We start from the raw sequence: 26274 nt of genomic DNA, 5'->3' as shown, positions 1-26274 counted from the left end.
TGTGCCGCACCGCTGGCTGTATAAAGGAACATGACCAGCAGCAGTTGCAGCGGTGGCCCCATTCTGCAAGGTCAGTGGCACCTGGCTGGGGAAGGCAGAGCTGGGCAGCTGCCCAGGCACTGCCCCACTGCGCAGCCCGCCACCCAGGGAAGGAGGCAGCCCACCGCAAGCTGCACAGCACTGACGGCCGTTGAGAAAATGGAAGTGCTTGGCCGCCATCCCTGGGCCCTAGCACCAGCCACCAGGATGGCCAGACAATGGGTCCCTGCTGTAGGCCGGGGTAAGGTCCTAGTACCCTTGTGCTTCCACCCTGCCCAGGCACCCAAGAGTAGGGAGATGAGGGTCGAGCGGGCACGTGGCAACCGGAGCCCATGATGCCAAGATCTGGAAGGCAAATTCCATGCTAGCTATAACTGGAAAACGAACAAAGAATAAAACAGTTGCTCCCTTACCCCTCTTATTTATTTATGTATAATCCACCTGTCTTGCTGAGACTCGGCAGATTACACAGTGTGAGCTAGCTCAGTCAGTTTCAATAAGCAATATAATCCTAAAACATAAAAGGCAAACTGGGCCTTCCTACTGCCTCGGAGTTCCAGAGGCCTGGGAAGCCCTGGCCTAGTGAAAAGAAGACCTGGCACTGTGCTGCCGGGGCTTCCCACTGCCTTGGGTCTTCTGGAGGCCTGGGAAGGACCAGTGCAGCAGCAGGAAGACATGGCACCGCAGCCCTGGGCTCTCCTGCCGCCTTGGGGACCACTGCAGCCTAGCCCAGTGGCCTGCTGCAGCGCAAGGCTGCCCAGCCTGGCGGTCCACTGCAGCGCGGGGCAGCCTGGCCCAGCAGCCCACTGTGGCACCGAGCTGCCTGGCTCACCGTAATGCCGGGCTGCCTGGCCCAGCAGCCTGCTGCGGCCAGACAATGGCCATTAGCTGGCCTTTCCTAGTTTATTTGTTCAAGACATGAATCAGAGATTGCACAGAGCTGAAAGAGAATAAAAGTGCAATAGACTTTCCTCTGTTTCATCTCTGGGTATATGGCCTCCTTTTAAAATAATGCTTGATCATTCTCTTAGATATGCAAAGGAAGAGAATTCAGTACAAATGAACAGCGTCCTCTAAATGACTCTGGGTAGTGAACATAGCTCTGTGGCTCAGCATTCCAAAATCCTTTGCACATGTAAATATAGATTGTTGCTGTAGGACTGCAATCCTGAATCAAGATGGGTAGCTGTGTTAGTCTGTCTGTAGCCATAGAAAAGAGCAAGAGTCCAGTAGCTCCTATAAGACTTAACACAAATTGGGGTAGAATATGAGCTTTCGTGAGTCACAGCTCACTTCTTCAGATTCAAAATCCTGAATCATCAAGATTGAATATTATCAATTCTTAAGCACTGACAAACTTCAATGCTGTGTCACATTTTCTGTGATGGGAAACTATGCCTCTTCCTTTGAAAAGAGAAGAGTTAAGTGGTCTTAAGACTGATTACATAATTGCCATTGTTTATAAAAATCTGACATTGATGTATTCTCTCTGCTTATGTGAGAAGAGCAACATTATTGTTCAACAGTTTTTTTGTTCCTAATGTGATTTAATTGGATGTCTACTCCCAGATTGCTTTGAGGGTTTTGACAGTGAACAAAATGAAACTTGTTCTCAGTTCGATAAAGAAAATTTCTTCTTTCTATTCTGTAGTCCAGAGTTTTATTGTTGGCAATCTACTACTTCTGCAGCAGGCCTTGACAAATTTTCTTTGGCTCTAGAGACCAGCCCAACATTTAAAAGCCAGAATCCTTTAGCTTTCAGGGTTTTGTATTTTAATGACAATATTTTCTTATTATTGCTATCACAAATCCTAATCCTAAACTCTTCACAGTTTTTCATAATATTAAAGATATGAAAAAGTATTGTAGTATATAAATACTAAATCATTAAATATGGGGTAACTCTGGTTGTCATCACCACAGCAAAAAGTTCATCTCTAATCTTAAATCTAACTTCTACCCAACTTCTCATAATTTCATCATTAATTTTAAAAAGCTCCATTTAATTGACTAGGAGCCTGTATAGAAAGCAGCAGGTTAAGAAATGAATTAATCAGTCTCCACTGAGTGGTATAAAGCTAGCATGTAAAGAAGTGACGTAAACTTCATGTAGATGCATTTTTATGTAATATATCAGAATATTAAGATAGAAAATGATAACAAGCTTTGAACTTCTACTGAGGATCACAAAGAGTAAAATCATTGTTGAAAACAGGTACATCATTAAACTTCTAGATGCCATGGTGACTTGGCACCTGGAATTTGTCATGTTCTACAGCATTATTGCAACGTAGACAATAAATATGTTAATTGTGTTTCTCTCTTGCTTCACAGTGAGTACTGCCCCACAGCCCAAACCAGTAAGTGTGGTAACTTTTCCCTTTAGGATTCACTCTTTGTATTTATGCATATATCATCTTTGTATTACAAAACGGTTCTATAATATTGAAGTCTGCCTACTAAAACTAGGAGGGAAACCCCACAGTAATTTCTGAGCATATTTATTTTAGTTGCCGTATACATACTGTTTCCTTCCTTTCTGTTAATGGTCAACATTTCATTGCTTTAGCAATACTGAGACTATTCAGGTTATTTTCTAGTCATTGCACTGGCTGGAATTAATTGCTGACTATATCTTTAGTTACCTAGTTCAGGAACATTTTATTCATGGGTCTGCACTGCTCATGTGAACAAATTCATGTTAATTGGTCTGTAGTGCTCAAAGGTTCTTAGTTTATCTAAAATTAGGTCAACTGTTACTAGTGATGAGCAGCAATTTTTTTCTCCTCATGAGATAACCATATTTCAATATTTATTCTGTCCCTCCTCCTATGAAAAGTGTTAGGGGACATTTTTAATAGTACTGTGCTGCCAGTTATAAATTTTCCTAATACCACTTACCCAAATATATTCCAAGACTCCAATCACAGTGATACAAGGAAATATGAGTTTTATTGTGTTTCAAATAAAGCCCAAATGCATATTGCCTCTCTCTGACTCATATGCATAAACACTAATTACATCAAAGAACCTTATATACCTTAGCACTAATTGTTTACAGAAATCAAAAAGGTTAATACAAACATATCTTCAGAATTACATTTCCCAGGATATATGGCACCCAACAAGCCTGAATGACAGGTTAGTAAGATCTAACTGTAATGTACACACCTCATATTCTGGAGCCATATTATTGTTAAGAGTTTGAGGTGTTGGTCATGGAATGAAAATAATAAAAAGATATTTACAGTTACAGACTTTCCCATTTGTTTTGGGGTCTAGGCTGTCCTCCAGCCTAATCTCAGCAGCGAGGGAGAAAGTTGCTACTGAGGCAAAATTCACCTCTTGTGTGGGTGTTCAGCTTGAATAATGCTCACATAGAATTTTAGGAGAGGGTCCTCAGAAAAATCTCTTTAAAAAAGACATATTTGGCACTTGAAGAGATGAGATGGGGTCCATGTCTATTGGACAGTCACTACATGGAGTTTTTATTTGACGTATTCCATATTGTACAGTTCATACACACTATAAATACCAGACCAGAATGAAGACAACAGGGTTGAGTCCTGTTTGAAAGAGTAGTTAAGTGTTGCTGGCTAATCTCTCTTTTTGTGGTGGTGGATTTTTGGTCCACCTATTTTCTGTTATTTAACGATTTTTTCATAAATTCTGGAACAAAGCCCACTGAATTATTTGTTGTTGCAGTATATTGCGATAGATACCTGAGAGTATTTGCAATTACCATACAGGCTGACAAAATGTCCAAAAATAAGAAAAAGAAATTGAAAAAAAAACAGAAACGACAAGCAGAGCTGCTGGAGAAACGCATCCAAGAAATTGAGGAAATGGAGAAGGAAGGAAACCCTCTGCAAGTCGAGTCTGAAGATCAGCAAGAGATTCCAAGACCACTTGAGTTACTCTTAAAAGAGAGCCCCCCAGATGAAGGGCTACCAGGAAAGCCAGGTATTAGTCTCTAGAACAAGTGCTCACTGGGTGTCCATCTTCTCAAGCTGATGAGATTTTACTAATGACATTAATAGATATTTCTGAAAGATAAAATATGGCAAATCAGTGTTTTGTATTGTTTTTAACACTATTATAAGAACCAGCTAGTCCCCATTTTATCATTTCTTCAGCAGGCTTAATGGATGCCTATGCTTAGGCCATTGTCAGCAAGCATCAGAGAGAGCCAGTTTGGTGTAGTGGTTAAGAGCGTGGGACTCTAATCTGGAGAGCCGGGTTTGATTCCCCACTCCTCCACCTGAAGCCAGCTGGGTGACCTTGGGCGACTCACAGTTCTCTGGAGCTCTCAGCCCCACCTACCTCACAGGGGTGTTTTGTTGTGGGGATAATAATGGCATACTTTGTAAACTGCTCTGAGTGGGCATTAAGTTGTCCTGAAGGGCGGTATATAAATTGAATGTTGTTGTTGTTATCAAGAACATTTGCAAGTCCCAGGGTACTATTTATAGTCTGCCGTTCTCATTAAGACTCAAAGCGGATTACATAGTGTTAGATTAATACAATCAGTATCAAGGATATTTTCATAAACAGTGCCATAGGGTAAATAAATGCAAGTTTACAAAGACATATCATTAGCAAGAATCCAATACAGAGTTGAAGAAATGCTGAAACAAAGCATAAGCAATTTTAGGACTGATACTAGACAACATAGAGCTACCCAGTAGGATTGTACTTGAAGCACAGGTAGCACATACTTAAAGCAATAGATAGGATGTAAGGCAGCATAGTGGTGAAGTCTATGGTCTCTAACTCATTAGTGAAGCATCTGAGACCTCTTCCCTACAACACTGCAGTCCTATCTGAGTAAAAAGCCCTTTTGAATAATTCCATTTTGCATCATTTGTGGAAAGCCAGTAGAGTGAGGGTTTTCCTGAGCTCCTCAGGCAGGCTGTTCCGCAGGGTAGACGCCACCACAGAGAATGTACGTGTACATAGGGTGATACGTGCAGGAGACCATGTTCAGATGAGCGAAGCTGCCATGGAGGAACATAGAGAGGCAGTCCCGTAGGTATGCTTGACCAAGGCCGTGAAGAGCGTTGTATGTGATAGCCTGTATCTTGAACTGAGCACAGTAACTGATAGGTAGCCAGTGGAGTGACTGCAGGATGGGAGTTATATTCATGCTCCTGCTTGCTCCTGATAACAGTCGAACTGCAGAGTTTTGCACCAACTGAAGTCTCCTAGTTAACTTAGATGGGAGACCTATGTATAGTCGAGTCTTGATGTTACCATAGCATGGATCCAGGTGGCCAGGTTGGCCGTGTCAAGGTAAGAAGCCATCTTCCAGACTAGAGTGAGGTTGTAGAAAGCAGTTTTGGGGCTGCCTTAACTTGTTTTTCTATTAGTAGCACTAAGGTAAAGGTACTGACCCATGGGGGATGTTGCATCACGACATTTTCTTGGCAGACTTTTTACGGGGTGGTTTGCCATTGCCTTCCCCAGTCATCTACACTTTACCCCCAGGAACCTGGGTACTCATTTTTACCGACTTCGGAAGGATGAAAGGCTGAGTCACAACCTTGAGCCGGCTACCTGAACCCGGCTTCTGCCGGGATCGAACTCAGGTTGTGAGTAGAGCTTGGACTGCAGTACTGCAGCTTACCACTCTGCGCCATGGGGCTCATGTAGTAGTACTGGATCCAGTATAACCCCTAGGCACTTAACCGAGTCTGCAAGGGTTAGATGAACTCCATCAAAAGTGGGAAGTACAATGTCTTTCAAGATCTTTGCCCTGATACACTCAACCCTCACTAGCTAAAATATGTTCTGGTTAGAATTCCACTTAAGGCTCGTCTTCCCTCACCCCTTAAGCTTTCTTTATCATATACTTTTTATTAATTGTCAATAAGGATATATACACATAAACAAACAACATCAAGGGATATCAAACTTAACATCATAGGATATCAAAGGAGATAATATACAACAAAATGTGTATTATATTCATTTTCCATCTCTACAATTCCTTCCTCTTAAGTTTTCTGACCTGTTTTTTTCCTCTCTCCCTCTCTCCAGATGCTATCTCACTTGTATCCGAGCAAACTATCTTAATGGAAGGAGTTGTTGAAAAATGCATAACAGAAATCAATTGCAATGGTGTAGTGCAAATGAATACCTTCTCAGACTCCAACAACCAAGTGTCAGTGAGATTTGAGGAGGACCTTCATAATGCCAATGACTGCAGTGGTCCCTCTCAGGAGCAGCAGGAGAAGGAGGAGGAAGAGACCTGTACTTATGGTCAAAGTAATGGTGGCTCAGAGAACAGGATACAGGAAGCAATATCAGATTCATGTGTACCCTTAATTTCAGAGGTTCTGGATTCAATGGTATGCCAGGCAACTTCAAGTGAAGAACAGTATTTCAATGAGCAACAGATCAGCCACTTACAAGAGAGAATCAGGGCAGAAATACCTTCAGAAGATGAAAATGAGAATAATGGAACATCAGAGAGTAGCAAAGGTACCACATGTGGGTTTGGTGTAAGAAGTGTATAATCTTAAAATCTTGAGGACTATTATGATTCCCACCCAGTAATTTATGTAAAACTTTCCCCAAGTGTTCAAAATGATCTAATAATCCTTACAACATTTGTACAAGTGTGTGCGCGTGTGTTATGTGCCGTCAAGTCGCCTCCGACCTATAGCAACCCTATGAAGGAAAGACATCCAAAATGTCATGTCATATTAACAGACTTGTTCAGATCTGTATAAAGCAGGTTAATATCACCAGCCCCCCGCCCCCATATGTAAGCTGATCGAATGATGTTGGTTTGTCTAAGGCCACCCAAGCAAGTTCATGGCTGAGGAGAGATTTGGCAGAAAATGACTTAATTAACCACAGTACTGCTTTATTGATAAGGAAGAGCTTCCCTTTCTCAAGTATCCCAGGTTGTAAACAAAGATAACTTTTCTCTTTATGGAGTCCTGCATTGTAAATAGCTATAGATAATATAGGGGACAGTTGCTGGCAGCTTGTAAGTTCCCATGAGTGGCCCATCTAGACTTGAAGCAGCTTAGCAGGAAGGAGAAATTAAGGCAAAAACGTGAACCTACTCCAGCTTTGATTTTCCACTTAAATGAGCCATGGCAGATGAATTTCCTCTCAGTAGCGCACCCAACCCTCAGTCTGACTTTGTTTGTCTGTGGAATGCAGAGGTGGAATGGAGCCAGGCAAACCAGATCACAGCAGTAAGAGGATGTCTTGTCTTCTGGCATGCTCCAGTCTCTCCCTTCCCCTACCCCTATGTATTTAAGGTATTAAGGGATGGCTGGGTAAGAGGCATGGGGGTATTAACCTTAAAATTTATTGGCAAACCACTTGGTATAAGGGCCAACTTCTGGTCCTTCATTCTAAGTGCCCTACCAGTAAAACTAATTGATGATCAGATTTCTAAAAGATATTGTATATCTTGCAATTTGACATCAACATGTGGTATTTTCTCTGAGGGATTATGAAGTGTAAAAATGACTACCATTATCTCTTCCTCTGTTAAACATCTAGTTGCTAATTAGCCAAATACTGTTTTGATTATGAGCACTGTTGATCATGTGCATATGCTTCTTCATTCTTCTGTTTCCCTTCAAAATCGAATCTGTCCTTCCTTGCTTTATTTAAAATATCTACATACAGAGAGCAAGATGTTTGACTGAATGTAGCATGGTCCTGGAAGCAAATATTACAAATTCCTGAGTTTTCCCTTATTTTTCAAATATGCTTGCTTGCACATCATGAGGAGCTGCTGTTTTGAGAAACCAAAGAAAAAATCCTTAAAAGGTTCCCGAAAATGAATTTTGACAAATCCTAATATATTTTGAGATTTTTTTTTCTCTTTATCAAGGATCATATTTATTGTAAAGGCTGTGCAAGAAAGTAAACTCCTTAAACCAAACTTTTCTTTTACAGCATTTACAGTAAACATTATACTTGATAACAAACTTGGAAATGTGTTGGGATTCATTTTCGGTACTTTTGAGGTTTTCCTCCCCTCCCCCTACTTTTTTCCTGGTTTGCTATTTTGAGGAACAGGGTTTGAAACTTTGTTGGGTTCATGACACAGTGTAATATTTTTGGATGCTGTGGGGGTGTGGTGGAGGATTCATGGAAGTGAATTAATGCTTGATCCAGATAGGGAGTACTAGTATAATTAAGGCAAGTGATGCTTTGGGGGATTTGTATGGCAAAAAGTGGCTCTGCCCATGTGTCATTGACTATCAATTATACATTTGCATTTAGGAAAATCTGCTGCTGGGAATTTCCTCCTTAATCCTCTCGAGCCCGGGAATGCTGATAAGCTCAAAGTGAAGATAGCAGACTTAGGAAATGCTTGCTGGGTGGTAAGTTTAAAACCATTTCCATGATGCATGACACAAGCTGCTAATTGCACTTTAGTTAGGTGGGGTTAACATAGACTCCATAGCTCTTATTTTTAAGTTTGTAAACTCAGATCCACAAGTACTCCTTGCCACTCCTTGCCACTCAGATCCACAAGTACTCCTTGATGAGTGCGGCATATGAAAAGGGTAAGGCTTTTCCTTGTACCTACACTGATCTTTGGAGGTACTTGAAAAATAGAAAGACTTTTTGCTGCTTTTGAATGCCTTTTCTTGAAAAAATTGTTCATGTGCTTTCCATTTTTGATGAGGTCCAGCTGACACTCGCCAACTCAGTTAAGAACCTCGGGGTTATACTGGATCCGGCATAGTTGCTGGAGCAGCAAGGTGCTGCTGCAAACCCCCCCCCCCCCCCATTCTTCCAGCTTCATTAAGCCTGGAAGATAGTTCCGTACCTTGACTCAGGTACTTTGGCCATGTGCATCCATGCTATGGTTACCTCAGGGCTAGATTATTGTAATGCAACTATTCATCTTCATCATCATCATCATCAGACTTTTATTGGCATATAAAAGAAGTAAAAAAAAAAGACAAGGTAAATACATAATTAATACCCAAGAGAAATAAAACAGAAACCCACCAAGAATCACAGCAATAAAGGCAATACAGTACAAAAATGGATATACAGTAAAATCTAAATTTTTGAAAGGAGAAAAGCTCTATGTCTTCCTGGATGGGCAGAAAGCATAGGCCTTATGTAATCTTCTCGTAGCTGTATATATATCTTACTGTCAAAGATGACATGTTCTAGTGATTCTATTTTCCATCACCACAGGGACACAAACGTTCTTCTAGTGGCATTCTTTTGTATCTATCGTCAATTACAGCACAGGGCAAAACATCCCATTGCATTAATGTGAAGATTCTCCTGTGTTCATGATTTGCCAGATTATAAAGATAAGGCATAGAATTTTGATTGCATTTTTTCCATCGAGGTGTAGTTGGATTTAATACTAAGCGAAACTCCATCCATTAGTTGAGCTAGTGATTTTGCAGAGAATAGCTTCAGCGCAGCTGTTAGGCATCTACCTCCCTTCATCCCAAATATTTTTTGGATCGCTCCAGCAGTCCTTTGAGCACTTGAGGCAACATGGGCAATATGCGCATTGCTCAACCCAGTCGCCTGGAAGACCACACCCCAATACTTAAAGCATTGTACTTGCTCTATACGGACTGAGTTCAGGTTACATGAGTGTGTTCTGGGTCTCTGGGCAAAGACCATTATCTTTGTTTTTGCTTAATTAAGCTCTATAGTGTTATCCTGGCAATATTGCGTAAGTGAGGGCATAGCTCTCCTGTGGGAGTCCTGGAGAGTATGACTGCATCATCTGCATAAAGGAGCACAGGGATATGTCCCCATCTTTCGGGAGATGGAAATCTGGATTGTTTAAATAAGATCATATCATTAATACATAAATTAAAAAGAAGGGGGAGCAGTATACATCCCTGTCTGACTCCCTGCCTTACTTCTGTCGTGCCTGAAAGGTGACCTTGGGGGCTGTATCTAACTCGTATAGTGTTTTCATGTAGGGCTCGGATCAGATGTAATAAACATCTGTCTATTGATGTAGATTTTAATTTTTCCCATAAGGTGGATCTAGAAATTGAATCAAACGCTGATTTTAAGTCAGCAAAAGCTACATATAACGACTTGAATTGGAGGAGTATTTTGTGATCAGGTGGTCAAAGATCACACATTGGTTTAGTGTTGAGTGCCCCTCTCTGAACCCAGCTTTTCATCAGCTAGGCAACCCCTTTCCTCAGTTCAATCCCTAAGTTTCCATTGAAGATGTTTTGCGTATAGCTTACTTATAGAGCGAATAGGTCTATTAGAATAATTAATAGACTTAATAGACAAATAGGTCTATTAGGTAATTAGAAGGGTCATCTTTACTTCCCTTTTTATGGATAGAAATGATGACAGCAGCCCCCCAGTCTCTTGGGATTCTGCCTGTATAGTCTATTATTGTAAATCCATCAGAAAAGGAACCCACCAGTTAATATTTTGTTTTATTAGCTCCGGGGGAATCAAATCATTGCCAGGTGCTTTACCAAGCTTTAAAGATTCAATAAGATGCTTCACTTCTGTGGGATTCACTAGCTGCCATTTTGGAAGGGTGCTAAGATTTTCCATCTGGTAATTATCTACTGCCAAATGTCTATACAATTCCTTGTAGTGTTTTCCCCATATTTCTGGCACTATTATAGAGTCTGTCGTCTTGTGAGCACTGCCTGAGCGATGTGTAATCCAGAATAGGGTAGAGTTATTGTTCTTTGTCGCTGATTAAGTTGTTCCCATACTAGGACCACCACCTCCTGCTTTTTCCTTTGGAGAAGTTGTTTGTACTGTGATTTTGGGTTTTTTAATTCCTCCAAGGATACAGACCCTGGTTCAGATCTATAGCTAAAGTAGTTGACACTAAGAGAGTTTTTTGCTTTTCTACACTCACCATCAAACCAGGATTTATTAGGTCTCAGGTTTACCCTTGTGCTCTTGGTGTTTGAGCCCTTCAGGACTTTTTGAAATTATGTCATTTGTAGTTTACATTTCTCACTGAGACTCAAGGCAGATTTCATAGAGTGAGATTAACACAGTCAATATCAAGGTCTTCTCAAAAAACAATGCCATAGGATAAATAAATGCAAGTTTACAAAGACATAACATTAGCAAAAATCTGATACAGAGTTGAAGAAGTGCTGAAACAGAGCATAAACAATTCTAGGACTGACATTAGACATCATCGAACTATCCAGTAGGATCATACTTAAAGCAGCAGGTAGTACAGTTTGGTATAGTGATTAAGAGCAGCAAGACTATAATCTGGAGAACCGGGTTTGACTCCCCACTCCTCTGCTTGAAGCCAGCTGAGTGACCTTGGGTCAGTCACTGCTCTTCCAGAGCTCTCTCAGTCCCACCCACCTCACAGGGTGATTGTCATGAGGTAATAATAACACACTTTGTAAACCGCTCTGAGTGGTTTGTCCTGCAGGGTAGTATATAAATTGAATGTTGTTGTTACATGGGAGCACATACTTAAAGCAATAGATACAGCAACATAGTGGTGAAGTATGTGACTCCGAACTCGTTAGTGAAGCATCTCTTTGAGATCATCCTTTAACCAATTAAGCAGCAGGCTTGGAGGAGAAGACCAGTTTAATACTGTAAATGGCAGGTACCATCTTTGAAGAGGTTTCTTCCTTCTCTCACACGCAGGAGGGGATGCTGCTGCTAAGACAGGGTCTGCTGTGGCAAGTGTATGCTTCATATGTACAGTTAATCAGTAGTTAATTTGTCAACCAAGATTTCTTCAATTAGGTGATCACTCTAATGCATGGATAGGTAAACTTTTTAGTCTGGTTGCTAGAAATCACATCTACCTATGTAGATGTTTGTGAGCCAGAAAATGGGTGCTTTTACTTGTTCAGACATGCTGGGAGCAAGACAAGCCCAAGAGGTGTTGCCAGAGTCTCACTGGCTTGCCTGCATGGGTGGATGATGGGCATAAGCTATGCCTGTTGCCTTCTCTCAAGCTGCTGCTCAGAAGTGCTGCGAAGACCTCAGGGATTCACTTCAGTATCTTGGAGAGAGAGCCATCCCTGCATGCTGAGAAAAATGGCCAGTCCTATTATTGTTTATCATGCTAGCCACAGGGTTGCATACCTCTCCTGTAATGTAAGCACACACGTGCTTGAGTAGCTGCATGTTATATGCCATTGTGGTAACGCATTGATTTTTTTTCTGCGTATTTTTAAACTACTGTTGTTTCAACATTATGGCCTTTTAATGAATGTTTTTGTGTCTTTAGCCTTTAGGTGGTGATACATAGTAATAAATTATATCCTTAGAGGAAACGATTTACTTAGAGTACCACATATAAGTTTATTACTATTGTCCATAAACTTTTGATTTTAGAACTGCCTATCTGTTTTATCTCTGTAGGAGTTCTTGCTTTAGAGAAGCACTGTGAATGCTTCAAATAACATTCCAGTCATTATTTTTAAAATATCATCACAAATTCTCAGCTTTGCCCTTGGAACAGTTCAGGCTTCTAAAAAATTATTTTTGAGTACATTTTTATTCTACAGGAAGTTTTATTCTGCAGGAAGTTACTACCTCCTGTGCTCCTTTCCTCCTTTTGTTCCTCCAGGTAGGCCCTTAACCATCAGGTGGTGTTCAGATTCCAGTCTAATAAAATATCTGCAGCCTGTGTCTCCAAATGAAGCATGTTCAGTTGCACTGACTGTTGGTTTATCTTTGGATGTAGTTTAATTTGGCTGAAGGCTGCTGTAGCATAGTGGTTAAGTGGTTCAGCTGCGAATCAGCACTCTACTGGTTCAAATCCCATCATTGCCCTGAGCTCAGTAGGTGGCCTTGGGTAAGCCACTCCTCTCAGTTCCCGCTCCCCAGCTGTATTGTGGGAATAATAACACTAACTTGTTCGCCACTCTGGGTGATGCACTAATCTGTCTATAAGAGTGGTAAATAAGTGCAGTTATTATTTATAAAGCTCTAAATGGGCAGGATATTAAACATGTTTTTGAATGCTTTATCTCATGTGAATCGTTTTGTTGGGAGAGATGAATGAGACTCTGGACCTCCATTTGTCTGTGATATAATCAGTTCAATCATGTGGAGAATTATTGCTATCTAAGCCTATTGATTTCAGTGGATTTGGACTGGAGTAACTCTGCATAGTATTGCAGAGTTCTATATAAGTGTAGAGGGAGCAGGTCATAATGGTGTCACAACTTAAGAATTTCCACAGCTTGTGATGTACACAGACTAGGAAACCAGCCTGTGTACATCATTTTACAAAGATGTATTACTAATTATATAAATACAATAGTTTGTCTGTCAGAGCATACATTGTCAAGCTAGGATGTAAAGACCTAGGAAGTCACTCAATATGTCATCTATATATATGTCATCTATATATTCCAGTACATGGCTTTTACTGTTTATGGAACCTTGATTTCCAGTTTAACACAGCATCCTTTTCTTCTGCAGCATAAGCACTTCACTGAGGACATTCAGACACGGCAGTACCGATCCTTGGAAGTACTGATTGGAGCAGGCTACAGCACCCCTGCTGATATTTGGAGCACAGCCTGTATGGTAAATTCAGTCAAGTTCCCAGAATTGTTTTAACTGCTCTCAATTTCAAAGTTCTGTAGAAATTTCTCTTCCTCTGCAATAGATGTCAATTAATTTTAAATTAAGCCTGATACAGTTGATTACAGGTTAGTGTATCCAAAGTAAAGAACTTTTAATGGGCTATTACACAGTATATGTTAAGTAATTTTGCTAAAACAAGAACAACAAAAGAGGTCTCCTGTTTTCCAAGTATTTGGCCATGGTTGAGGACTTTTTAAGAGCAAGCCAGTGAAGTAGAGACCAGATTGATAGTTGGCAGATTATGAAAGCCAAAAGGAATAGGTTGCTTAGCCACTAATAAATTTCTGATCACTTGAGCTTGCAACACTGAAATGGTACTTAATCCATTGCTTTAAGAAGCATCTGTCCAGTAGCTGAGGCTGTGAAAGTCTGCATCTGATTCATGTATGACAACTATTTTTCAGTTAATAACCTCAAAATGTAACAGTGCTTTCTGTAGAGCTGCCTTTGAAGAACTTTCAGTTCATCTACGGTCTTCAGTGCAGTCCCACTTGTGTTTAGTAGATTGTTAGTAGTAGTAGTTATAGTTCACAGTTGAGAGTTGTTTATTGGCGTGTTTGAATCGTGAAGCTGGAGCCGACTTCCCCAGAGAGTGACCTTCAGTCGACCGCAGGAATGGCAGACAAAGCACTGTTTAAAAAGTGTGAGAAATGTGGGACGAAAATGGTGAAGACCGATAGCCATGCTATGTGTCTGGCTTGTTTGAGTGAGGGGCACATTGTTGAGCGTTGCAAGCATTGTCAACTATTTACCCCGAAGGCCAGGGCAGATTGTGCGTCCTGCTTAAAGGCGATGTTATGGGGAAAAGCAGTATCTTGTGCCAGCAGCCCGGCCACTCTTGGACCCGGTAGTTCATGCTCGGAACTGGGATCATCTGTGCTTGAGGTCAAGAGAGACATCGACATCGGCTCATTCCGCAGCCAGTGTTGTGTTGATGGAATGCCCCTCGCTGGGAGCAAAGAGGGTCAGTTGCAAACCCCCAATTCAAGTGGAAAAGAGGAGAGATCACAGCCAAGCCTCGAAGAAGAGAAAGGATAAAACTAAGCATCTGGAGAAACCACCAAAAAAATCAGTCTATCCCACCCACTCGGTCCCAACCTCCAGAATGGGAGAGAGGACAGTCACCAGCTTCAGGGAAGGGACCTGGCTCTTCAGAGAGATCTTCAGAGTTGGAGGGAAATGATGCTGAGTCGCAGTCAGATTATCGGAGACGACACAGATTGGTCTCCTCAGATCGAATCTTGCAGTCCCACCATGTAGCACCGTGGTATCCACTGTACCCATCCCCGGGCTATCCACATGGCTGGTAGTACTATCCTAATTATCCGCTGCCACCTGCTTCAACATACTTGGTGCCGAGCAAACACCGCCATGGCTCAGATTCGGCTAAGCGCCCGATCATGCAGGCATCGACACGAAGGCATGGATCCGATTCGGAGGTGGAAGGAGAGGCGCTCAGTTCCAATCAGAGCCCGAGTTTAGCATTGGATCCATCTGCTGATGAGACAGTTGGAATCCTGGGGGGAGATTCACCCTCTACTATCCATAAACTTTATGCTGAACAGATGCTCCGTATGGCTAAGTCCCTGGACATGGATGTCTCCACCACTCAGCGGAAGCCGACTGACAGCATTCTGAAACACATATACTCAGATACTCCTGAAGTAGCTGCATTTCCTAGGATTGAAGGGCTAGTTATGCTTATGGATAACCTACACCAGAAGCCTGCTTCTATCCCGTCTACTACAAATAAAATAGAGACTCTGTACAAAGTGAATTAATTTATTATATTTATATTCTGCCCTCCCCGCTTTCGCAGGCTCAGGGCGGACAAGTGCCCATACTTTTTTGTTCACCCTCCAGCGTCTTCCATGATAGCTGAGGAGTTACAAGCTTGACATCGCCAGGGTTCTCAAGCCACCCCGGCAGATAGAGAGGGCAAGAAACTGGACTTGATAGGTAAAAAGCTTTATTCAGGTTCTGCTTTGAATATCATGGAGATTATTGGGGGCTACCAGATCTTCCTTTGGCAGCAGATGTCCACTTACATGGATATGTTGCCTGAGGAAAAGAAACCGCTGGTGAAAGTTCTCCAGGATGAAGCATTGATGTTGTCCCGGCAACAGATAAGTGCTAGCCTTCACATCTTAGACGTCTCCATGAGAGGGCTGAACATAGCAATAGTTCTGCGTAGACACGCTTGGCTACGTGCCACGGCACTTCCTATTGAAACTCGCAGCAAGATAGAGGACATGCCTTTTGAGGGTTCCACATTGTTTTCAGAAAAGACTGACAAGTATCTAGCAAAGAAGAAAAAGGACTGTCAGACCATAAGGTCGTATGGGGTGCTTCCCCAACTTCCTGGATATATGGGATACAGGCAGCCTGGAAAGGGGGATTTCCAGCAGAGGAGGGATTACAGATCCTACAGATTCCAGCCATACAGGCAGCAGTATCGGTGTAAGCCCCAGTTCTCAGGCCCTCTGCAGTACAGAAAGAAGCGGGGGAGGGGGGGAATCTAGATCATCTATCTCATCATGCTCAAGCTACAAATGGCTCCTCGCAAGGACAAAAAGAGCAGTTCTGACTAAAGTCAGACAGCGGCCAGAGTTACCCTGTTTTGAGGACAGATTGGCTCATTTTGCTCAGGCTTGGGAAGCAATTTCCATTGATGTTTGTTTTATCTCAGTTATTAAAGTTGGTTATAGGTTAGAATTTTATTCCTTGCCTCCTACTTCTTTACCTTCTCAAGCTCCGAATAACACATGGTTGAATTACAGGAGGAGATCCAGTCCCTGATAAAGAAAGGGGCCCTACAAAGGGTGGCGGAGATAGATACCCACTTTGGTTTTTTCTCCAGATTCTTCTTATTGGATAAGTAGGATGGAAGGAAGAGACCCATTCTAGACCTGAGGGATCTTAATAAATATCTAATCATCACAAAATTCAGGTTGGTAACATTACGATGGGTCATAAATATGTCCCTCCAGGATGCGTGGTTTGCCGTCCTTGATCTAAAAGATGCTTACTTTCATTTCTCCATTTTCAAACAACATAGGAGATATTTGCGCTTTGTTTATAATAACCAGGTATTCCAATACACGACCCTCCCCTTTGGTCTGGCCACAGCACCAAGGGTGTATACTAAATGCATGGCAGTGGTGGTCGCCCACCTTAGGAAGCTGGGTTGCTCGATTTATCCCTACTTAGACGATTAGCTGATCACAGCAAATTCCCCAGAGGCCTTGAAGTCCGATGTAGTCATGATTTTGGACGTGGACCAAGATAGGCTTGGTGATAAATACAGAAAAGTTCAGATTAGAACCGAGTCGTACCATACAGTTTATAGGCGTTGTACTGGATGCTAACACTAATAGAGCCTTTCTGCCTACAGATAGGGTTACCAAGCTTGTTCAACTGGCTAATCATTTTTTGTGTAATAGGTTTCAAACAGCCCAAATGATCCAGACTTTGCTGGGCCTTATGGCATCCACTACAGCAGTGGTAGCTTTCGCTAAACTAAAAATGAGAATATTACAATTACGGTTTATCAGGAAATTTTACCCTGAGCACCACTCCCCTCAGAAGAAGTTCTCAATCCCCAGACAAGTGCAACGGTCACTTACTTGGTGGTCGAGTCCTGTGAATCTAACTAAAGTTATTCCCTTTGAGACACTGGGTCACGAACTTATGCTTACAACAGATGCTTCTTTAGAAGGTTGGGGAGGCCATAGCGCTGACGTCTCAGTCATTGGGCTGTGGTCAGCATCTGAAAAGACATGTTGCATTAACTTGTTAGAATTAAGAGTCGTTTACTATGCCCTTAACTGTTTGTCAGATATGGTGTCCAACTGATGGGTACAGGTCTTACCGGATAATACTACCACGGTATATTATATCAACAAGCAAGGTGGTACAGCTTCACGAAAACTCTGCTTGGAGGCCATCCATTTGTGGGAGTGGGCCATTGAACACAATGTTGTGCTTTCTGCAGGGACGGCCAATGTCAGGGCAGACTGGCTTAGCAGAAAAGCAGTACTCATCACGAATGGGTTCTGGCAAACAAGTACATACAGGGAATCTTTCAAACTTGGGGGTTCCCGGAAGTGGATCTGTTTGCAACAAGGGACAATGCCAAAGCTCAAAGGTTTTGCTCCAGAGGAGGCAGGGACACGGGGTCATTAGGGGACACCTTCCAGATCCAGTGGATGGGGGCATTATTTTATTCATTTCCACCCATCCCTCTAATACACAAAGTCTTATGCAAGATACAGGCGGACAAGACGACATGCATTCTGATAACACCTTTCTAGCCTCGTCAGCATTGGTTCCATACTCTCAAACACCTAGCGAGGGACAGGTACATTCACCTCCCACTGGTCCCAGACCTGATTTCTTACAATCATACATTCCACCACGATCTGGCGAGGTTGCGTCTGACAGCATGGCTTCTAGAGCATTAGGACTTTATTTTTCAGAGGAAGTAGCAAATATACTACTGAATGCCTGCCGGCCATCTATTCGGCATTCCTATAATCTTAAGTGGAATAGATTTGTTGTTTAGGCCAACATGAAAGGTGTGCTCCCAGACACGTGTTCTCTTTCCACCGTTTTTGATTACCTGGTATATCTACGTAATACGGGGTTGGCGTCAACATCCATCAAAGTACATTTGGCAGCAATTTCTGCTTTCCATTCAAATATTGATGGGAAAATGTTTTTTTCTCATCGCCTGTCCCAGCTCTTCCTGAGGGGGTTATATAACTTGAATCCCCCAAGGACCCTAGTCGTTCCGCAGTGGTCACTATCTTTAGTGTTGTCACGCCTGATGTTGAAGCCCTTCAAAGCAATGGCGACCTGTCCACTATCAATTTTGTCTTTTAAAATGGCCCTGTACTGGCCATCACCTCTGCACGCAGAGTGAGCGAGCTCCAGGCTTTGAGGGTAGACCCTCCATTTCTTCAGATTTATCCTGATAAAGTTATTATGTGCTCTAGTTTGCAGTTTTTGCCAAAAATAGTTTTGAAATTCCATGTCTCTCAGGATTTATCCCTCCCAGTGTTTTTTCCTAACCCCTAACACAGCAGGAATGGACTCTGCACACGTTAGATGTACGAACGGCAATTTTATTTTACATGGACAGAACACAGTCTTTCAGGAAGGATACATCCTTTTTCATTTGCCATTCAGGTCCTAACAAGGGTAAAGCAGTGTCAGTACACACAATTTCTAGATGGGTGGTTTTGGCAATTAGGTTGTGCTACAAGTCTGCAGGAGTAGCATGTCCATTTACTGTATGAGCCCATTCGACCAAGGCACAAGCAACTTCAGCTACATTCCTTCGTAGGGTGCCATTGAGAGACATCTGTGCAGCAGCTACCTGGTCCTCTGAAGAGACTTTTGTGAAACATTATGTGATGGACATTTACTCTAGAAGAGAGACAGCAGTGGGACAAGCAGTCTTACATTCTCTCTTTGACTAAGAACATCACCCCGCCTCCATGGTATGTAGCTTGCTATTCTCCCACATGTGGGACTGCATCAAAGACCATAGATGAAAACAGAGTTGCACTTACCTGTAACTGCTATTCATCTAGGTCTTCGTGCAGGTATACAATCCCTCCCTCCTGCCCCGCTGTGAGCTCTTTGGGTTGTGAGTTCCAACTATTGAGGGCTTGCGGCAGCACAGAAGAACTAAGGGAAGGTGGGGACGACCTTACTCTATTGTGTTGCCGTGCTGGTGGGAAAAGCCCGTTTGAAGGAGGTCATCCCCTCCTAGAGCCTTAAAGCTATAGAATTCCTGTTCCGAATGGCTGGCCTGCGCTTGCGCAGTCCCACATGTGTGCCTGCACAAAGACCTAGATGAACAGCAGTTACGGGTAAGTGTAACTCTCAACTAGTGCTGACAGTCATTGATCACCTGGGAATAGGATGGGGTTTCAGAGCACATTTCATCTGTGATTCAGCATTTGCACTGGCTAATTAGTTAACCTCCTGGAGATGTCCTCCTTGCATAGTACTGCAACAGCAGGACTCTTAAAGAGAGATGTTCTTGCTGCAGGGGCCCCAGGTTCCTCAGTCATAGGCCCAGAAAGCCCAAATATGCAGATCTTCCAGAAATGATACAGGATGCTATCTTTCAGGCACGTGCAAGTGGTTTTTACGTACTGATAAAAATACATGGCTTGGATCCTATGGGAAGCATAGCATGTGTGTAAAGAAGCATGTGGAGCCATCTTCCACTGCTCCTGCACCAGAAGAATTTCTGCTTACGGAGGAGGACAGGGAAGGTGTTCTCACCAGGCTTCCAAGTAATATGCCTGACTTTTTCCCCCAGGCTTTTGAATTGGCTACAGGTGACTATCTCTTTGAGCCTCACTCTGGTGAAGACTACTCACGAGATGAAGGTAAACATTACAAATGGGTTAGATTTTTTTTTTTTGGCCTATTGATCTCATGGGAAAGGAAGTTGAGGCAGGGAGTATTTTTATTGTTTTCATTTGTCTGAGTAGGTTTCATGAGTGCTTTGAGGTATCATGTAGCCGGTGTGCTTGGTTTTTAAAAAACATTTTCACACCACTTTTCCTGCTTCAGAGTGGTTAGAGGAATTTGGCTACACAGGATGTGAGGCGTGTCCAGCCTACTTTTCTCTTGGATACTTTCAGTGAAATCCTAAGTAAAGTTACTCCTATCTAAGTCCATTGAAGTAAATGGGCTTAAACTGGAGTAACTCTGCTTAGAATTTTACTGTTAGTGTCCTTCTGAAGAACACAGGCCCACATTCCAACACAAAATGTGCTTAATCACTACCGCTTTCAGCTCTTTTGAATTGTGTCTATATTTGTAGAACACCATAGCCTTCCAGGCAGCTTTTTAAATAGGAAATAGAGAAAAAAGCTCCATGGATCTAAGCTAAACTTGCCAGCAGTTTTGGTACTTCTAAGACATTGCCACAGAGGCAAAAAATAATACAAACAGGCTAGTTGGCAGTAGTGTATTCTGTATAAATGGAGTGAATTCACCTGGCAAATTAAAATTCCATTTTGTCCAGTTTACACATACATAAATTTTTGCATGTCAGCATCCTGTTAAAACCATTCACTGGTTGTTAAACCAATAGCCAGTGAATAACCTTTAAAATATAGGAACAGTCTGAAAATCATGCTGCATAATGCACTGATAGAACAGAAAATTTCCTCCTCCCTCCCACTGCAGTGTATTGAGTTTTCCAAAATGCTGTTTCTTAGGGGACAGGCAGTTCTCAAAAACAGCATGGAGGACAAAATGGGAAGGGGGAACTGGCAAAAATTGACCTGCCCTTCTTCACTGATGAAGACTAAGTTTGGATTCAGTCCACGATTTCCAGCCACTGTGTATCACATCCAAGTTCACAAAGTGACCATGGGCCATGGGTTCATTACTTACTTCTTTCTTTTGGGACATGCAGACCACATTGCATTGATCATAGAACTACTGGGGAAAATACCTCGCAAACTGATTGTGGCTGGAAAATACTCCAAAGAGTTTTTCACCAAAAAGGGTAAGTGGGGAAAGAAACTTTCATGTCTCTGTTACCTGAGGTTGAACATTTAAGGGCTCTAATCCAGAGATGTGCTTGATGGTATCTAGTTCTTCACCACTGAAAAGAAAGTGCCTCTTTACTCTCCTAATACAACTGATCAAAGTTTTTTGTAATACTTGTTAGTGGTTCTGGTGCCAGGTAGCCATGTTGGTCCAAAGAAAAATCCAAACACACATGATGTGTTTTACATTTTATTAAGTCTAACCACAATTACACAGTTTTTATATACTTCTCTGTTTTAATTCAGTTAAAAAATTCAAATGAGCTTTAACTTTTTAGAGTCCTTGAGTGTAAAATAGCAGCATGTAAGAGGAGCTAAAGGTATTGTAACGAAGAGAGATTATTATGCTTTCTGTGGATTTTTTCAGTTCCAAATCACAATTAAGAATCGTGTGAGGTCTGGACATATTCTGCATAGCTTGATTGGCATTTTGCTTGTCTTCTGATAGAGTAGAACAACTATATGAGGGAATGGTCTTCAATTAACAATACCAAGAAAGGACAACCAGTCCAAAAAGACCATCTAGTACTTATTTTTCACAGTCATACAAATTTCGTTAAACAGTTGGTGTACACTTTAAGAATCTGATCCACCAAAAGTTACAGCATTTACACTATTTTCTTTTCAAATTTCATTAACAATTGGTGGATCAGATTCTTAAAGTGTACACCAACTGTTTAACGAAATTTGTATGACTGTGAAAAATAAGTACTAGATGGTCTTTTTGGACTGGTTGTCCTTTCTTGGTATTCTGATAGAATAGTCCAATTACCTCCAGACTAGGAGTGCCGTGCTATAAAGTGCTGTCTGGAAATACTAAAACTGGAGTCTAAAAAAATGATCTGGATAAATGCAATATCCCTTGAGCAAGCAATATCTCATATTTGGCTTAATATGATTTAGATGTTCTTGCTCTGATAAAACCTCTAATATATGTACTTATCTCATGATGGGAGTGAAACTTTAGAAGGGGGAAATACCTTTTTTTCTGTTGAGCAGCATCAGTTAGTAAGACTGCACTGAAGCCATGCGATCTGCTTAGTTGACCTTCCTGCTCATGTTAATGACATCCTGTTAATTTCCCTGTCCTTGTTCTTAGGTGATCTGAAGCACATCACTAAACTGAAGCCATGGGGTCTCTTTGAAGTTCTGGTGGAAAAATATGAGTGGCCCCAAGATGATGCAGCTGCATTCACAGACTTCTTATTACCTATGCTGGAGCTGAATCCCGAGAAGAGAGCCACAGCAGTGCAGTGTCTCAGGCACCCCTGGCTTAACTCTTAAAATGCTCCAGCCTGACACCATGGCCCTATAATCGGGTTTGCAGCATAATATACACACACCTAGATGGCCCCCCTTTTCCCAAGTCAATTTTTTCCCTGTTGATTTTCAGAGTGAAGCTTCTCCTCGAGGGCTTTTGAGATTTTAGATAAATCTTAACTGTTCATGTGAGTTTGTGTACTTGGCTCTGTTGGAACTGTTGTCAGCCAGTGGGTGTCCAATTTGTTTTGCTGTGGTTGGGGTTTGCCAAAGAGTTTTTACAGAAATGTGAAATGACCCCTGACTCTCTTCCTTGCTCAAGTACCTTATCCTGAAAGTGTGGGGAAATCTCCACTGGGACATCCTCCCTTAACTATATTGCAGACATCCCGAGGGGGATGTGAAGAGCTGTGAATCCCTCCTTAGCTCACTGACTCTGGGAGTCATTTTCCTAGTGCACATCCAGTTGCTGACAGTAAGAGGAGAAATAGCAAATGGCACCAAGGTGGTAGCTCCATGTGGAGCACTGAACTCTAAATTCTCTATTCATTCCTTAGGTGTCTGATCTGCTGCTTGGGTAATCTTTTTTTTCCCCCAGACATGCTTTTTCTCTAGTTTTAGCCATTGAATCTTTTGGAGCAGCCTGTATGAAACATATTTTAGTACTATTTTTTCCACAATATTCTGGAGAGTTTCTGACTCCAGTAAAATAAGCTGCTTTCCCATGCTGTAGCATGTGAATGTGAAATACATTTTGCAAGAGGGATGAAAACAACAGGAATTAGTAGAAGTAACAGTCTGTACCAGACAGACCTAAGTATTTGTTGGCTGTGGAGTTGCAGCCAGGTTGTCCCCATGTTCTACACCATACTGCCTGGGGCAGTATGTGGCCTGCCAGCTATGTATTTTGGGTCAGTAGGTGCTTGCTGATTATTTGGGTTTCTGTCACTCAAATTAGACCTCAAAAGCAGGGTAGTTAACCAGCGTCTAGCAGGCCATTTTTTATTTTGGTCTGTCTAATGCCATTAATAGCACTATGTCAGCCTTGCGTGAAATTGTATTTTCAGTAGAGAGTAGTTAGTTTTCTGTATTGAATATATTCTTACCCTTTAACAATAAGGAAAAAGCACTGCCTTTTCAGCAGTGCTGTATGCCCAGACTTTCAGTCATCATATTTTCTGAGGCTGTTGCTGGCCCTGTCTGAGTTGCTGGACTCTTGCTGACATTACCTTTCTTAATAGCATTGCTTTTCTTCAGTATAAACACCAAGGCAAATAATATAGGGGATGGAGTAATTTCCATCTTCCCCCTTAGACACAATGTGTCAATTTTTGTTTGTTTATTTTAGAATCACTGCAAACATGGTTGCTCAGCAAGATGCAAATGTAAGCTTTTAAACTCCTAGGGAAAGAGGATTAGTTGTGACTGACTCTTGTAGGTTTTTTATTTTAAATAGAAAGGTCAAAAGTATGGAACACTTGGTAGTTTGACAGTGAGTATCTCTTAAGCTTCCCTAAGCTATTAAAAATCCCCTTCCTCCTGCTCTAATGTAAGGTTTGCAAGAAGTTGGTATCCCCAACAGCCCTTCTGTACTATGGACCAAATTGGCCTTTGAGATTATGAACATTCTCCATGGCTATAAACTGCTGGAGGCCTCAGGCTTGGAGACAGTCCATTGCAAAAGCTGCCAGCAGCATGACACTGTTGTTGTTTTTTGTACGTTTTGAAATCCCAGTTAATAGTAACTCCATTTTCCCCTCTTTAAAAAAATCTGGTTCTGTTTTGTTTTTAAAAATTGGTGTAACCATCGTACTCCTTTTTCCTTTCCAGTCTGGCCATGCTATCTTTTGATGCCTGACTAGGCCTTTAGCAGAATCTGTGCTGCATGTCTATTTAAGAAATCTGAAGTAAAATTCTCTATGCACAATCTTAAGGTGAAAAGAAAAAAAAGTTTTAAAAGTGTAATGATTCTCTTGTTATGTGGAGTATCTTCTTAACCTCCAAAAGCACTTCTGTGCCTATCTAGAGAGAGATTTAAGATGGGACTAGAATGTATAGTACATGCTTTCTCTTTGAATACTGTGAAGACTTGCTGGTAGGGAGAATTGAATTTCTGGTGTCAACATAACCTTTGCTTCAACATCCTGACTACCCAAATGGAGCAAAATGCTTATAGGTGTGTGGGGTGGGGGGCGAGATATCCATCTCTTGAGTCAAATATAAGTTCCCCTCCTTAGAAGAAGGCTGCTGCTGCCTCTCTTGCACTACAAAAGCAGTTCCAGGTTAGTACAAGAGAACTTGTCAAGATTGCCTAAGTACTTTGTGCTCACATCAGGTTCACTCGACTTCCAAATTGCCATAAAGTGCTCACTAAGATTTGTACTTGTTTTGTCGGCCTGAAACCTGAAGGAAAAAATACATTTTTATTCTTTCTATTGTGTGCATTGTCTTTTTTTCTTTGTAAATGCAGCACAATAAACAAATTATTAAATAAATCCACAGGCACTTTTTAATACACTGTGTTCATCTATAGATTTTATATTGTAGTGCCTCTTATGGGCTGTGGGGATAGCAAGCAGCTCAAATTAAATGGTTGCTGCTAGTATAATTGCTTTGGAAAGAGGAGGATAACATGGTAATGTAATTATTCTATTGGTAGGAAGAAGCACACAGAATTTTGCTGACTAATTTGGAAATTATGGTTCTGTTCATAATGCTCTAGAAAATTGTTGACTTAATCTTTAGAAGCTCAAACCATGATGAGTTGTTAATCAGGTATTGCATTATCAAAATCAATGTGGTTAAATACACTTTACTGAAATAGTTTGGAAATGCCAGCTGCCATCTTGTTGTAATACTCGCCTTAAAAAGCAGGGAGATCTTGGTGGTGATTGTTAGAACTGTTCCAGACTCTCGCCCCTGAAGAGAAACCCTATTAATATCCAGATTCAAGGTAAATATTTTCTGTCAGGCTGACTTGGCATTTGAGTTGATACTGTTGCCTGCTTCTCCGTATTTGGAAAAGGTCCTTTCTGTACTATCTGCAGAATTGCCATAGATTGTCAAATCAAATCCAGTTTATCCTGTGGCTTTCATGGTGCCTGTTCCTGATGATCCGAACTGTCCTTGGGCAGGATTGGAGGAGAAGAGGGAAGGATGGTAAAGTTCTGAGGCTGGTTGATAGAACAGTTAATGTAGAGAACTAGTATTTCTGGATATTTTTGAATACAGGTTTTGTTAACCTTAACTTTGTGGGAAGCTTTAGTAGACAAAAGTGAACATAAAAGCAGAATAAAACAACATTTCAGATCTAGAAAATGGTGAACATAAGTATACATTCACTCACCCAAACTTTCTGTGCTGTCTGATTCAGAGCAAATTAATCTGGAAGTTTGGGGAGTTTCAAAAACAGTTTGCAGGGCAGATTACAGTGCCCGTGTGCAAAGATGGAGAGACATTGTTCCCCTCAACATACCTGGAAGTTACTGGGGTCTAATGGATATTGTGTTTTTTCTCAGTTTTCTGGCACATGAGCAAGGGTTCTGTTTATTCATCGTTCTTTTTTTTAAAGTGCCAACATGTCTATGTATTTTTTAATAAGCAAGATTCATTCCTTTAACCAAGTATCACATATATCTGTGGTTAACAGGATAAACACTGATCACAATCAAGATTTTAATTTAAAGCGTCCTCTCCCCCCAGTTACTGCAACAAAATATACGAGGTGACATTAGACGTTATCCTTTGTGTAGTTACACATATTTAAATGCATTATATCATTTGTCAATAACACAGGCATTGC

General features: G+C 41.6%; 1 protein-coding gene across 1 annotated transcript in view; it reads left to right on the top strand.

Annotated features, from left to right (window-relative positions):
- SRPK1 (SRSF protein kinase 1) overlaps positions 1–24905 on the top strand; it is a 56774-nt gene extending 31869 nt beyond the window's left edge. Inside the window, exons 9-16 of the mRNA XM_054980584.1 lie at positions 2374–2399; positions 3789–4002; positions 6079–6522; positions 8296–8396; positions 13462–13569; positions 19967–20036; positions 21077–21169; positions 22312–24905. Coding sequence (XP_054836559.1) covers positions 2374–2399; positions 3789–4002; positions 6079–6522; positions 8296–8396; positions 13462–13569; positions 19967–20036; positions 21077–21169; positions 22312–22496 — 1241 coding nt within the window. The 3' untranslated portion in view covers positions 22497–24905. The remainder of the gene's footprint in view (positions 1–2373; positions 2400–3788; positions 4003–6078; positions 6523–8295; positions 8397–13461; positions 13570–19966; positions 20037–21076; positions 21170–22311) is intronic.
- The last annotated feature ends 1369 nt before the right edge of the window (positions 24906–26274 follow it).

This window comes from Eublepharis macularius, chromosome 5 (assembly GCF_028583425.1).
Source record: "Eublepharis macularius isolate TG4126 chromosome 5, MPM_Emac_v1.0, whole genome shotgun sequence".
Lineage (NCBI taxonomy): Eukaryota > Metazoa > Chordata > Lepidosauria > Squamata > Eublepharidae > Eublepharis > Eublepharis macularius.
The sequence above is the reverse complement of the archived record's forward strand: the minus strand, read 5'-3'. Positions and strand labels throughout refer to the sequence as shown.